The 11,497-nt window shown below is 37.9% G+C and overlaps 3 protein-coding genes across 3 annotated transcripts; 2 read left to right on the top strand and 1 right to left on the bottom strand.

Moving 5' to 3' along the window:
- Positions 1-2,068: 2,068 nt before the first annotated feature.
- LOC106379970 (uncharacterized protein YwbO-like) lies at positions 2,069-3,896 on the top strand. Its single transcript, XM_013819810.3, has 8 exons — positions 2,069-2,172; positions 2,438-2,590; positions 2,661-2,780; positions 2,864-2,907; positions 2,996-3,121; positions 3,250-3,334; positions 3,422-3,478; positions 3,614-3,896. The coding sequence occupies exons 1-8, from the start codon at positions 2,110-2,112 to the stop codon at positions 3,689-3,691; spliced, it is 726 nt and encodes a 241-aa protein (XP_013675264.3). The 5' UTR covers positions 2,069-2,109; the 3' UTR covers positions 3,692-3,896.
- Positions 3,897-6,090: 2,194 nt separating this feature from the next.
- On the top strand, positions 6,091-8,474 carry LOC106382473 (cysteine--tRNA ligase 2, cytoplasmic). The gene is made up of 8 exons (XM_013822497.3): positions 6,091-6,340; positions 6,487-6,550; positions 6,618-6,779; positions 6,865-7,035; positions 7,106-7,387; positions 7,458-7,583; positions 7,663-7,881; positions 7,972-8,474. The coding sequence occupies exons 1-8, from the start codon at positions 6,162-6,164 to the stop codon at positions 8,326-8,328; spliced, it is 1,560 nt and encodes a 519-aa protein (XP_013677951.2). The 5' UTR covers positions 6,091-6,161; the 3' UTR covers positions 8,329-8,474.
- A 315-nt stretch (positions 8,475-8,789) lies between these two features.
- LOC106382474 (amino acid transporter AVT6B) lies at positions 8,790-10,948 on the bottom strand. Its single transcript, XM_022704973.2, has 6 exons — positions 10,521-10,948; positions 10,025-10,440; positions 9,826-9,945; positions 9,550-9,753; positions 9,002-9,467; positions 8,790-8,931 (listed from the first exon to the last, which is right to left on the bottom strand). The coding sequence occupies exons 2-6, from the start codon at positions 10,410-10,412 to the stop codon at positions 8,790-8,792; spliced, it is 1,320 nt and encodes a 439-aa protein (XP_022560694.1). The 5' UTR covers positions 10,413-10,440; positions 10,521-10,948.
- Between the last annotated feature and the right edge of the window lie 549 nt (positions 10,949-11,497).

Raw genomic sequence — 11,497 nt, 5'->3', positions numbered from 1 at the left:
CTCCTTTTCCAATACCATTTTCCTAACTTCTGCCTTATGAACTCCAGCAGGAACGTAATCGGAAATCCTCTTGCTCGCTTCAGTGCGGAATTAATAGATTCAGCAATGTTGCTTGTTTTTATGTTGAACATGTTCCCCTTACAATAAACCCTTGACCATAGCCTGACGTCGGCTTTCTCCAAATACGTTGCAAGTTCCGGGTTTGCACTCCGTATCTCAGCCATGTACCGGTCAAAATCGTAAACCGTGTGAGCATAAGCAGCCCCTTTCACCAAGTACATGAGATGTTTCCCTTTAAACTTTTTGACAATGTTATCTTGAAGGTGATAATAACATATTCCTCGGGTTGCCCAAGGAAACACCTTATCACACGCACTTTTAATGGCCTTGTGCCGGTCGGAGACTATCACCAGAGGCTTGTCATGAGATATACAACTAGCCAATTTTGTGAAAAACCATTCCCAAGAAGGTATATCTTCCTCATCCACGATCCCAAAAGCCAATGGGAATATCTGAAAATTGCCATCTTGTGCGGCTGCAACTAACATAGTTCCTCCATACTTTCCACTTAGGTGAGTTCCATCCACCACAATGACCCTTCTCTGATACTTAAAACCTTTGATAGAAGCTCCAAAAGAGAGAAATAGATACTTAAATCTTTTCATAGAATCAAGTTCTATCGCCGTGATAGAATCAGGATTTGCAATGGAGATTTGCTCAAGTTCTAAACATTGCCGCAGACGACTTAGCATTAAGTCGTCCCGAAGACTTAAAGGTAAGTCGTCTAAAGAGGTCACTTTTGCAATTGAAAAAGTCGTCTAAAGTCGTCAAGCTTTGTTTGTTAAAAAAAAAACTTCAGACGACTTATATATAAGTCGTCTACGAGAAACGGGCTAGTTTTGCATTTGACCGAATCGTGTCAGATCTTTGACTATTTCTGGACGACTTATAATTCAGTCGTCTCTGGGAAAGTTAAAATTTCAATATTTTATGAAAACTTGACGACTTACACGTAAGTCGTCCTAGGTTAGTTTTGTAATTGAAAAATAAAACTTGAAATTTAACTTTCTCCAGACGACTTAGATGAAAGTCGTCCAGCTAAACGACTTAATTTAAGGTCGTCCGGGATAAGCAAGGTTTGACCAGAAAATTGGGAAAAATTCTGGACGACTTTGCTTTCCCCGGACGACTTTAAATTAAGTCTTCTAGAGGGACGACTTTATATTAAGTCGTCTGGTTAAAGTTAAATTATGAAGTTTTATTTTTCAATTACAAAACTAACCTAGGACGACTTACACGTAAGTCGTCAAGTTTTCATAAAATATTGAAATTTTAACTTCCCCAGAGACGACTGAATTATAAGTCGTCCATAAATAGTCAAAGATCTGACACGATTCGGTCAAATGCAAAACTAGCCCGTTTCTCGTAGACGACGTATATATAAGTCGTCTGAAGTGTTTTTTTTTAACAAACAAAGCTGGACGACTTAATTTATGTCGTCCGTTTGAACAGAAGACTCATCAGTAAGTCTTCTACATACAGATGACTTACTAGTAAGTCTTCTACGCGAACAGATCTTGAAAAAAAATTCAAATTCGTACCTTAAACTAGGTGAGATGACTTCGTTTGCACACAGGGTCTTCTCCAACCACCCAGAACCTCAAACGAAAGCAACCGTAAGTCAAAACGAAAGAAATATGGCTCTGCAACCATAGCCCATATTTTGAATCAAAAGCTTGAGTTTTTTGGATGAATATAGAGAGAAAGTGAAAGAAATGTTGTTTTTAGTTCATAACAATTGAAACAGAGAGAGTGTAAAGAGATTTACGTGCATTAAAGGGCATTAAAAGCTCCAAACAGTTCGTACAAGGTTGTTGCCACTATTCATTGCAGTGGCAGTATTGTAAATACTTGAAGAAGATGAGGTTGAGACAGTAAAGAAGCCATTTTCGAAAAAAAAAAAAAAAAAATGTTAATGGCATTTTCGTAGATAAAGTGCAGGTGTGGGGTTAAAATCTCAAAAAAAAAAGGAGTCAAAAGAAAAGGTTAGTTTTCTGTTTGACTCCAAGTTTTGAGTCACTTTTGCAAAAATCCCATATTGTATATTATATGATCTTTCGAGTTGTTTCTCCCATAGACGATCACAATCTATCTTCCTCCAATCGTTTCCAGGTAAACCCAGAAATTTACCTTTTGATCATATGATACACGTGATAGAAATGCTTAGATTTGTATAATTTGGAGTGGATCGTTCTCACCGTGAGAGATTCTAACCTGAAAATGTTCATCCAAAAAAAGAACTGAAGCCAAAAAGTCCAAATAAAATGTTCATCCAAATGAAAGATCGATTTATGTATTTTTATGTTTCAGTTTATGTGTTTAATTTATTTTTGAAATTATCAAATTTGATTTCTGAGTTTTGAATGAAATTTGTTAGCAAAAAAAAATGGCCGAGTCTGCAAGCAGAAACTTTTCAAAAAAGCTCATCGAAATTGATATAAGCTCGGATACGGTGTGTCCGTGGTGCTTTGTGGGAAAGAAGAATCTTGACAAAGCCATTGATGCATCTAAAGATCAATACAACTTTGAGGTTAAACTCTCTCTCTATAATATATTTTTACACAAACGATGAAAGTGCTCATATCTGAAAGATAATGTAGATCCGATGGCATCCTTTTTTCCTCGATGCATCTGCACCCAAAGAAGGTGTGAACAAGAAAGAATTTTATCGACAAAAGTTTGGAAGCAGAGTTGAAGCAATGTTCAGAAGAATGTCTGAGGTTTTTTTTTTACTCACTAATAATTTTAGAGAGCTTATGTTCTTGTTGACAGAATCTTGAGATAAATCTTTGTTTCACTACAGATCTTCAAAGGTATTGGGTTAGAGTATGACACATCCGGTCTCACGTAAGCACCAAAAGTTATCTTCTCTAAACAAGAAGAGATTTCTTCTGTTTTATTTTTTTTATTATAAAAGTTTTGGTGATATAAACAGAGGGAACACTCTGGATAGTCATAGACTCATAAATTATACGGGGAAACAAGCGCCTGATAAACAACATAGCCTTGTTGAAGAGTTGTGTCTTGGTTACTTCACGCAGGGAAAGTACATAGGGGACAGGTATACTACATAATTTGTTGGTTTTGTCACTCTGTGAAACTGTTTGCTGAGTTCTTGATTTTGTGCTTATGATGAGTTAGATTTAAGTAGAAGAATTGGTAAGATGTGAATCTTGTGGATGAATGCAGGGAGTTTCTGGCTGAGACGGCTAAAAAGCTTGGCATAGACGGAGCAGAAGTATTCCTCTCAGATCCCAGCAATGGAACCACAGAGGTGTATTTATGCCAAATCATGTGACCATTATTGGTTCTTCTAGTGGATAATATTAACTGGTATGTGTTGTTCATTTCTGTAATGAAGGTAAAAGAAGAGCTGGAGAAGTATTCGCAGAATATCACTGGGGTTCCACATTACACTGTAAGTTTATGTGCTGTGGATTGAATTACCACTATACAAATTAGATCATGGTGAAGCTTACAGTGAAACAGACGCCATTTTTAATATATCCTTACTCTTAAGTCTTGCTTCTTTACGTTAGAATTTTTTGTTCAGATCAACGGGAAGGTGAAACTGAGCGGTGCACAGCCGCCTGAGACATTCCAGAGTGCGTTTGAAGCAGCTTCTTCTTAAAACCTAAAACAGTTAACTTAAGTGGAGATTATGTGAAAAAAAAAAGAAGTGGAGATTATGTATGCTCTGTCTGTAGTTTGAGCTTCTGAGTTCCAACTTTTCAAGAGCTTAATGTAATAATGAATACATGTTTGGTCTGTGATGGTTTTGTCTAAACAACATTTAAAGGTACTTTTAAATAACATTCTACTTCTTCTTGCTCTGACTTCTGAAATGCAAAAGATCATCTTCTAGTAAGGTCTACAAGAAATCATGTCCTCCGTAAGATATTGTTGAGAAATTCAATTTTTTGTTTCAACTCAAATAATCTTGTTGCAGATAAATGTAAAAAGATAATGTCAATAAATTTAAGAGAAATCACACTTTCTCATATTTACTGTAACGGCATCTGGATATTCAAAATTTCATAGAAGATTTCATGTACAAGTGATTTGTCTCTGAATTATGCAAAGACTCACTGCCTTTTCTTCTTCCCCTAGCCAATTTCATCATATGCCATCACATGCAACAATTAGATTCGACACTTTAGTGTCTATGAAGGATATTGATGGAATTACCAAGTGTTGAAACATTGTCGAAAGCAACAAGTTACCTTTCCACAGACATGACATGTTTCACTTCTCTCCATACATTCATAATTTACATAAATACAGCTAAGCTGGAAATGGTGAGAACACTTGGTAAATTATCATTGGATTCTCTGGTGTGTAAACTGCAAATGCAAGGTTACTAAAAATCCACACTCAAAGTTTGCTTCACAAGCAACCTAATCCTCTGCTTCAAAATTCACTAGAGTTCTCTTAGTGGCCTAATTGCTCAGACTAGCAACCTAACCCACTCTTACTGATGTGGTAATAAGCATAAAGAGATGTATACAAACTGATTCAAAGAGTTATTTTTAATTTTACCATCAAGGCAGGTTAGGAAAATATCCTCATCATCTGAATCTGCATAAGAAAGCTCTTTCTCTAGGATCATTTTCGATGTTTCATTGGTGGGTGAATCTTTCGAATACGCTTTTTTAGAACCACCTTCGAAGACTTTCTTTGTTTTACACCACCTAAAACTTCAGATCTCATTTCAGTATCACCTCTAAAGAGTTCTGCTTCTTCACCTGAATGACTCGAGCCCTTAGCAAAACGGAACTACCTCAGCATGGCAAGGCGACGGCCTTGGAAGAGAATGATACAAATCAGGGAGAGATGAGTCATCAAGTGAAATTGTGGAACTCATCATCACTGAAGCAGCCTCAACAGTTGAAGGTATTGGATGCATCCCACCTTTGTTAAATACTGATGCATACTTCAAAAACACATACAAAAGCTTCCTAAATTTTGCAATATAAGAGTGAGACAAAGATATAAAAACTTGCAATACGTTTTAACGAACATACACCAAACCAATGAAATTGTGTAGGAGGCAGTTAAGGCATGGACAGTTCCTAGACATGGAAGTATCTGGATTCACATAAGTTTCATATGCAAACACGATGATGGGTTATTTGAAAGACGTTTTATTGATTAAGTAGGTGATGAGTTACAAAAGAGTTTGGTCGAAAAGCAAGAGAAAATAACAAGGTTTCCAGCAAAAACAAATAATCAAGGATAAACCTACTTCTACCCGTCTGTCTTCTCTCTAATTTTCGAATGCTTTTTCTCTTGTGTCTTTTTTTTTGCATTTATATTCACAAAATCCTTAGTTTGATCTGATCTATAATCTAATCTATTGGCCGAGTTGTTTTAGGCCGAGTTGTTTTTGATTTACCAGCTGAGAATGGACCAAACTCATGGACCTTGTTAAAAGGCACAGGGCAATTCTCTCGTATAGTTTTTTTTTTTTTTTTTTTGGTTACAAAAATAATTTTCAAAAAAAAAAAATTAAAATAGTCTTTTTTTTTTGAAATTTTTAATTTTTTTTTTTAAAGTTTGAACATTTATCCCAGAACTCCACCCTCTTAACTTTAAATCCTAAGTCTACATTAGTCTAATAAAACTTATTTTGATCATTTTCTTCATTTTTTTTAACGCTGGATAATTATGCTATTACAACTATGAGAAATATTACAGACGATTCTACAGCCGGCAATTCTACCTGCCGTATGAAGATTCGCGTCTGACTGCATCATCTGAACCGCCCTATGAGATTCATGCTTGATGGTACTTCTTGCACCATGCATAATTCTGTCTTCTCCGGGAATTAAAACTCAGATCTCTTGGTGTAAGCATTAATGAAGTCTTAGTCAAACCATTGGACGAAGAGGTTCCACAAATCATATTTCGTTAGAGACTATTTTTTTGTGATAAAAACAAAAAAAAAGATATCCAATAAATTAACACATAGTTAAAGAAAAAAAAAAGTAACGACAGTAACTGTTGAAATAAAGTAACAGCCCCACAGGAAGAAAAGGAAGGGTTTTTAAACACATTAGTTTCCTAGCTTGGCCTTGGCGGCGATTGTGAGAGTCAGAGAGATGGATATGGATGCAGAGAAGATGAAGCTGAAGCTCTACAACACTATGACGCAGCAGAAGGAGGATTTTGTTCCGATCACTCCCGGAAAGGTCGGATTGTACGTCTGCGGAATCACAGCTTACGATTTCAGCCACATCGGCCATGCTCGCGCCGCAGTCTCCTTCGATGTTCTCTACAGGTCTCTCCTTAACCTTATTAGATCCATGATTTCAATTCTTCTGGGGGAAAGCTTGAGTTTTTTGCATATGGGGTTTGCGTGTTGATACTTAGATCAAATAGTGTTAATTGCTTTTGGAGTTTATTAGATCTCTGCGTGTTATGCAGATACTTGAAGCATTTGAGTTACGAAGTTAATTTCGTCAGGAATTTCACAGATGTTGATGACAAGGTGTGCTCTTTTGTCTTATTGACATTTATGAATCTTCTTGCAATTAAAATGAAATCTTGGACTGCAGATAATCATACGTGCTAATGAGAGTGGAGAGAACCCGTTAGAGTTGAGTAATCGCTTTTGCGAGGAGTATTTGGTGGATATGGGTGCTCTTCAGTGCCTCCTTCCCACCCACCAGCCTCGTGTCAGCGACCATATGGATCACATTATAACCATGATTCTAAAGGTTTGTTTGAGTTCATAAAAGGCTTCTCCCTTTTTTTGTTTGTTTGTTTGTTCTGTCTCCTTATCACATGGTTTCCTGTTTACAGATCATTGAGAAAGATTGTGGGTATGTTGTGGAAGGCGATGTGTTCTTTTCTGTCGACAAATCACCCAACTATGGTAAGTTATCTGGTCAGCTCCTGGAACATACCCGAGCTGGCGAGCGAGTTGCTGTTGATTCCAGAAAACGTAACCCTGCTGATTTTGCACTTTGGAAGGTACGAGACTCGAAACCTCTGTAACTTTGAGTTTATGATCAAGTGTGGTTTGAACATTATGTTGTTGCAGGCTGCAAAACCTGATGAGCCAAGCTGGGAGAGCCCATGGGGTCCAGGAAGACCGGGATGGCACATCGAGTGCAGTGCCATGAGTGCTCATTATCTGTCTCCCAGATTTGACATTCATGGTGGTGGTGCAGATCTTAAATTCCCCCACCATGAAAACGAGATCGCTCAGACATGTGCCGCATGTGAGGATGGTGGTGTTAATTACTGGTTGCATAATGGGCATGTCACTATTAACAACGAGAAGATGGCAAAGTCAAAGAAAAACTTCAAAACAATCAGAGAAGTACGTTTCTTGAATGTTCTCATAGGTTAAAGGCAGAGTTGTTAACATTATTTTGTTTCAATCTGTGTAGATCACAGAAAGTTACCATCCGTTGGCTCTGAGGCACTTCTTGATGAGTGCACACTACCGGTCTCCTCTGAGTTTCTCAGCGTCGCAGCTAGACAGTTCGTCAGACGCTTTGTTTTACGTTTATCAGGTGCAGTACAGCTAGGCTTTTCCAAAGTGATGATTTATATTCACTTGTGACTCTAACATCTCTCATCTTTGTTTATTAGACATTGCAAGATCTTGATGATGCCCTCTTGCCATATCGAGAAGCAATGGCTGAAGACGGTGGAAAAGCTCAACGGACTGCAGAAGCCAAAGACGTCATTAACAAGCTCAAAAGTGAGTTTGAAGCTAAGATGTTAGACGATTTAAATACTGCCCATATACTCACGGGTGCTTATCAAGACGCATTGAAATTCATCAATGCTTCCATCGGCAAGCTCAAGGTTTTCTTCTTTTCTTGTATGTCACTTAACCATTCATAATAATAATCATTTCATACCAAACTTGTCTTGTTTATTTTGTCAAAAATTCAGAAAATGCAGAAGAAACAACGATTGTCCATGCTTGTGTCACTCGTTGAGATAGAGAAAGCAGCCAGGGAAGTTCTCGATGTGCTTGGTTTGCTCACAACCCTGAGCTATGCCGAGATTCTGAAAGAAATGAAACAGAAAACACTAACAAGAGCAGGGTTGAGCGAAGAAGACATTGAACAGAAGATAGAAGAAAGGATAATGGCGCGGCAGAAGAAAGAGTTTGAGAAAAGTGATCAGATCAGAGCAGAATTGACTGTTCATGGAATAGCATTAATGGATATTGGCAAAGAGACTGTGTGGAGGCCATGCTTCCCTTCTCAGGCTAATTCCAGCGATGGAGATAAGTCAACTTCCTAAAAGTCATCCCTTTATTCTTCTTCTAGCCTTTTGTTAAGGCTGTTTCTTTATAACTCTCTTGTTTTGTTTTGAGTTGTCCCAATGACTCCTTATAGTTTGTATCACAATGACAAACTATATCAATTAACAATATTTTACTTTGGATATTGTTCTAGAGCCAAATATGTTCTAAGATTGGAACCATTTTCAAGAAAGCAAAGGCAAAAAAAATCTAGTGAGATTACATGGACGCACCTGACATTTTTATTATATCAACTGTAACAAAATAATGTTCTAAGAGTTGAACAAGATCAAAATCACATCACAGGGGTCATCTTTACATTTCTCAAGTTTTTTTTTTTTACAGTAAAAGAAACATATTATCTCCTATCTACTTTATTCATAATGCTGTTCAGAACTAATAACTCTTTTTTGGTTACACGTAGAGTAAGAGAGAAGCAAACAAAACAAAACCAATCTTCTCACATTGGAAATGTGGATTTGTGCTTCTTGAGTAAGGCGCAAACGTCACTGTACATGGCGATTGCATTGGAGAAAACCGCAAGGACTATCACGAAAATGGCTATAGTCTTGTCCATCTTTGTCGCTCGGTTATGACGATCCCTGCAACAAACACAAAAGAGTTACCAAAGCAGTCGTCTCTTATCTAACGAAGCAATATAGGACTTTTTACTTTAAGATGACAGCAGCAGGGAAAATGAAACCGATGCAGACAGAAGCTGTAGCTCCAATGAGTTGAAAAGCATCCCAGATGCTTGGAATGAAGTTTGCACCAACAAAGATTACAGCAATGAGACCCGCAGTGATGGAGCGAAACCTCAGATTAGAGGTGGTAAGCGATGGAGCCGTAGGGAAAAAGAGACCGTCCACGTTAACCCGCAAAGGATAGAAGATAATAGGGAAGACAAGCATGAGATGAGCTGCATAGCTGACTCTGACTGCATCACTGATAACCAGACCATAAGGGATTTTAAGATGGGTATCAAAGTTTTTCAGAACATCATCACGAGTAGATTCACCGAACAAGAGGTATCCGAACAAGCTTGTCACTATGTAAACAGAGGAGGACATGATAAGCGCTGATCGCACAACAGGTTTGATCCGAGTGGAGTCTTGAAGCTCGTTCTGTATACTGTGGACTGATAACATCCAAAACCATAAACACATGAGTTCTTGTACACATAGCAGAGAAAGAGGCGTGTTTTGAGTAGTTGTTGTTACCGTTAGAATGACAAATGAATGCGTTGACAAGCACAGGAACAACGGTGAAGAGTTTCAAGACCGATGACAAGTCAGTGAAACTTGGCAACAGTTTTGGCTTCATCAAACCACCGCTGAAAAACTTTGTAACGACGATTGCCCCAGTGATGACAAGAAAAAGAACCGCTAGAGCAAGTGATGTGGCAGATGCGAATCTCAAATCATCTGCAATGAAGCATAAATCAATCACATTCAATTCTAAGAGAAGTAAGCAACACATTGTACTACTTTACTAACCAATCTGCTTGAAGGCTGTGAATGGAGCAAAGACACATGTTGTAAAGAGAAGAACGATAGTTCTCTGGTCCCACCAGGTTTTTCCAAGCCGTTCTTCAAGCATATCCTCAAAAACATCACCTTTACCCCCAAACAAGAGCTGTTAACCAACGCAAAGATCAAAGCTACGTTTCTGTGATTAGTATCAAAGATAACGTACCGATGATGATCATGTAAACGATCAGAACCCCAATGTTGCTAACAAGAACAGCGACTTGCAACACAATCCTTCCAGGTCTACCGAAAGAATCTTGCATCAAAGCACCGTACGATCTCGCGTTCCCGATTCCGCTAAACCTGAGCAAGATCTCAATCGTCTTTTCGGTCAAGAAAGCCATGAGAACGATCATCACGATTCCGGGAACGAGTCCGAGGATCTTCATCGTCGCGGGCAAAGCCATGATACCAGCACCGATGATCGTTGTTGCGAGGTTGAGTACCGCTCCGTTGAAAGAAGCTCCCTTGAACTCGGCGTGCTCGTCACTCTCTGATGTCTTCACCAGTTGCTCGGTAAGATCGTTATGGACTTCTTCATCTTCAGGCGCCATTGTTTCTTCGATGAGGTTAGAGGTACTACTGTACAAGAAGAATCAACAAAGATATGAGCAGCGTCGAATCTCTGGAATGGATAGAAAGAAGACGAGAATCGAAACTACCTTGTTTAAGCGAATCGGTAAAGAAGATGCAGAGAATGGAAGGTGAAGGCAGAGAAGGAAAGTTAGTTATAGTTTCGTGTGACTGATTGTTTTTTGGCGCTCAAGCTATTATAACGACATTTTGAACCAATCTCTATTTTCTGCTGTTTTTTTCCTTTTTTTGAAAAATCTCAAATACCATTTTTTCCTCCATATATGTAACACGAAAATACACAAAAAAACGGTGTTTTTAAAACCGGACCGACCCGATGGTTGGACCGGGTTCGACCATGAACCGGTTATATAGCCGGGTTGGTCTAGTAATTGGTTCGACCAAGAACCGGCCACATAGCCGGATTATATTTCAAATTTATTAAACCAATAAAAACCACTAAAACTATCAAAAATCTATAAAGCATCCATATAAACAAGAAACTAATTTATATTTATAATATTTTATGTTCAAAATTGATTAATATTTTAATTATGCATCATGTTTACTAATATTACTTTTATATTTAATACTAAAAAAAAATTAAACCATATTATTGAACCAGGTTTGACCCGGTCGAACCATATTGAACCGTGACCCAAAATATTTCCGGTTCAGCTTCCGGTCCGGTTTTAAAAACACTGCAAAAAAACCATCTTACGAAATTTATGTCCTTGTATATTAATTTTGAATAAATAATATAAATTAAGATTCTTACATAAATATTCATGTCCTTATGTATTTGATCTAGAATCGTAAACGTATGAAACATAGAGTTTAAAATTCCTGGATTGGGATACATATGTTCACTAAGTCAATGTGGAATTTAGTTCCTAAGTCAATGTTAGTTGATGTCTATTAGGCCTGGGACTTCGGATATTCGGATCAGGTTCGGGTAAGATCCATTCGGGTCCGGGTCTTTCGGATAAATGAATTCTCTATCCAATAAGTACTTGGTAAATTCTGGGTCGGATACCACCGGTTCCGGATACCCATTTATTATGTA

The sequence above is a fragment of the Brassica napus genome, chromosome C6 (assembly GCF_020379485.1).
Source record: "Brassica napus cultivar Da-Ae chromosome C6, Da-Ae, whole genome shotgun sequence".
Lineage (NCBI taxonomy): Eukaryota > Viridiplantae > Streptophyta > Magnoliopsida > Brassicales > Brassicaceae > Brassica > Brassica napus.
Note: the sequence above shows the minus strand (reverse complement) of the source record. Positions and strands in the feature narration are given on the sequence as shown.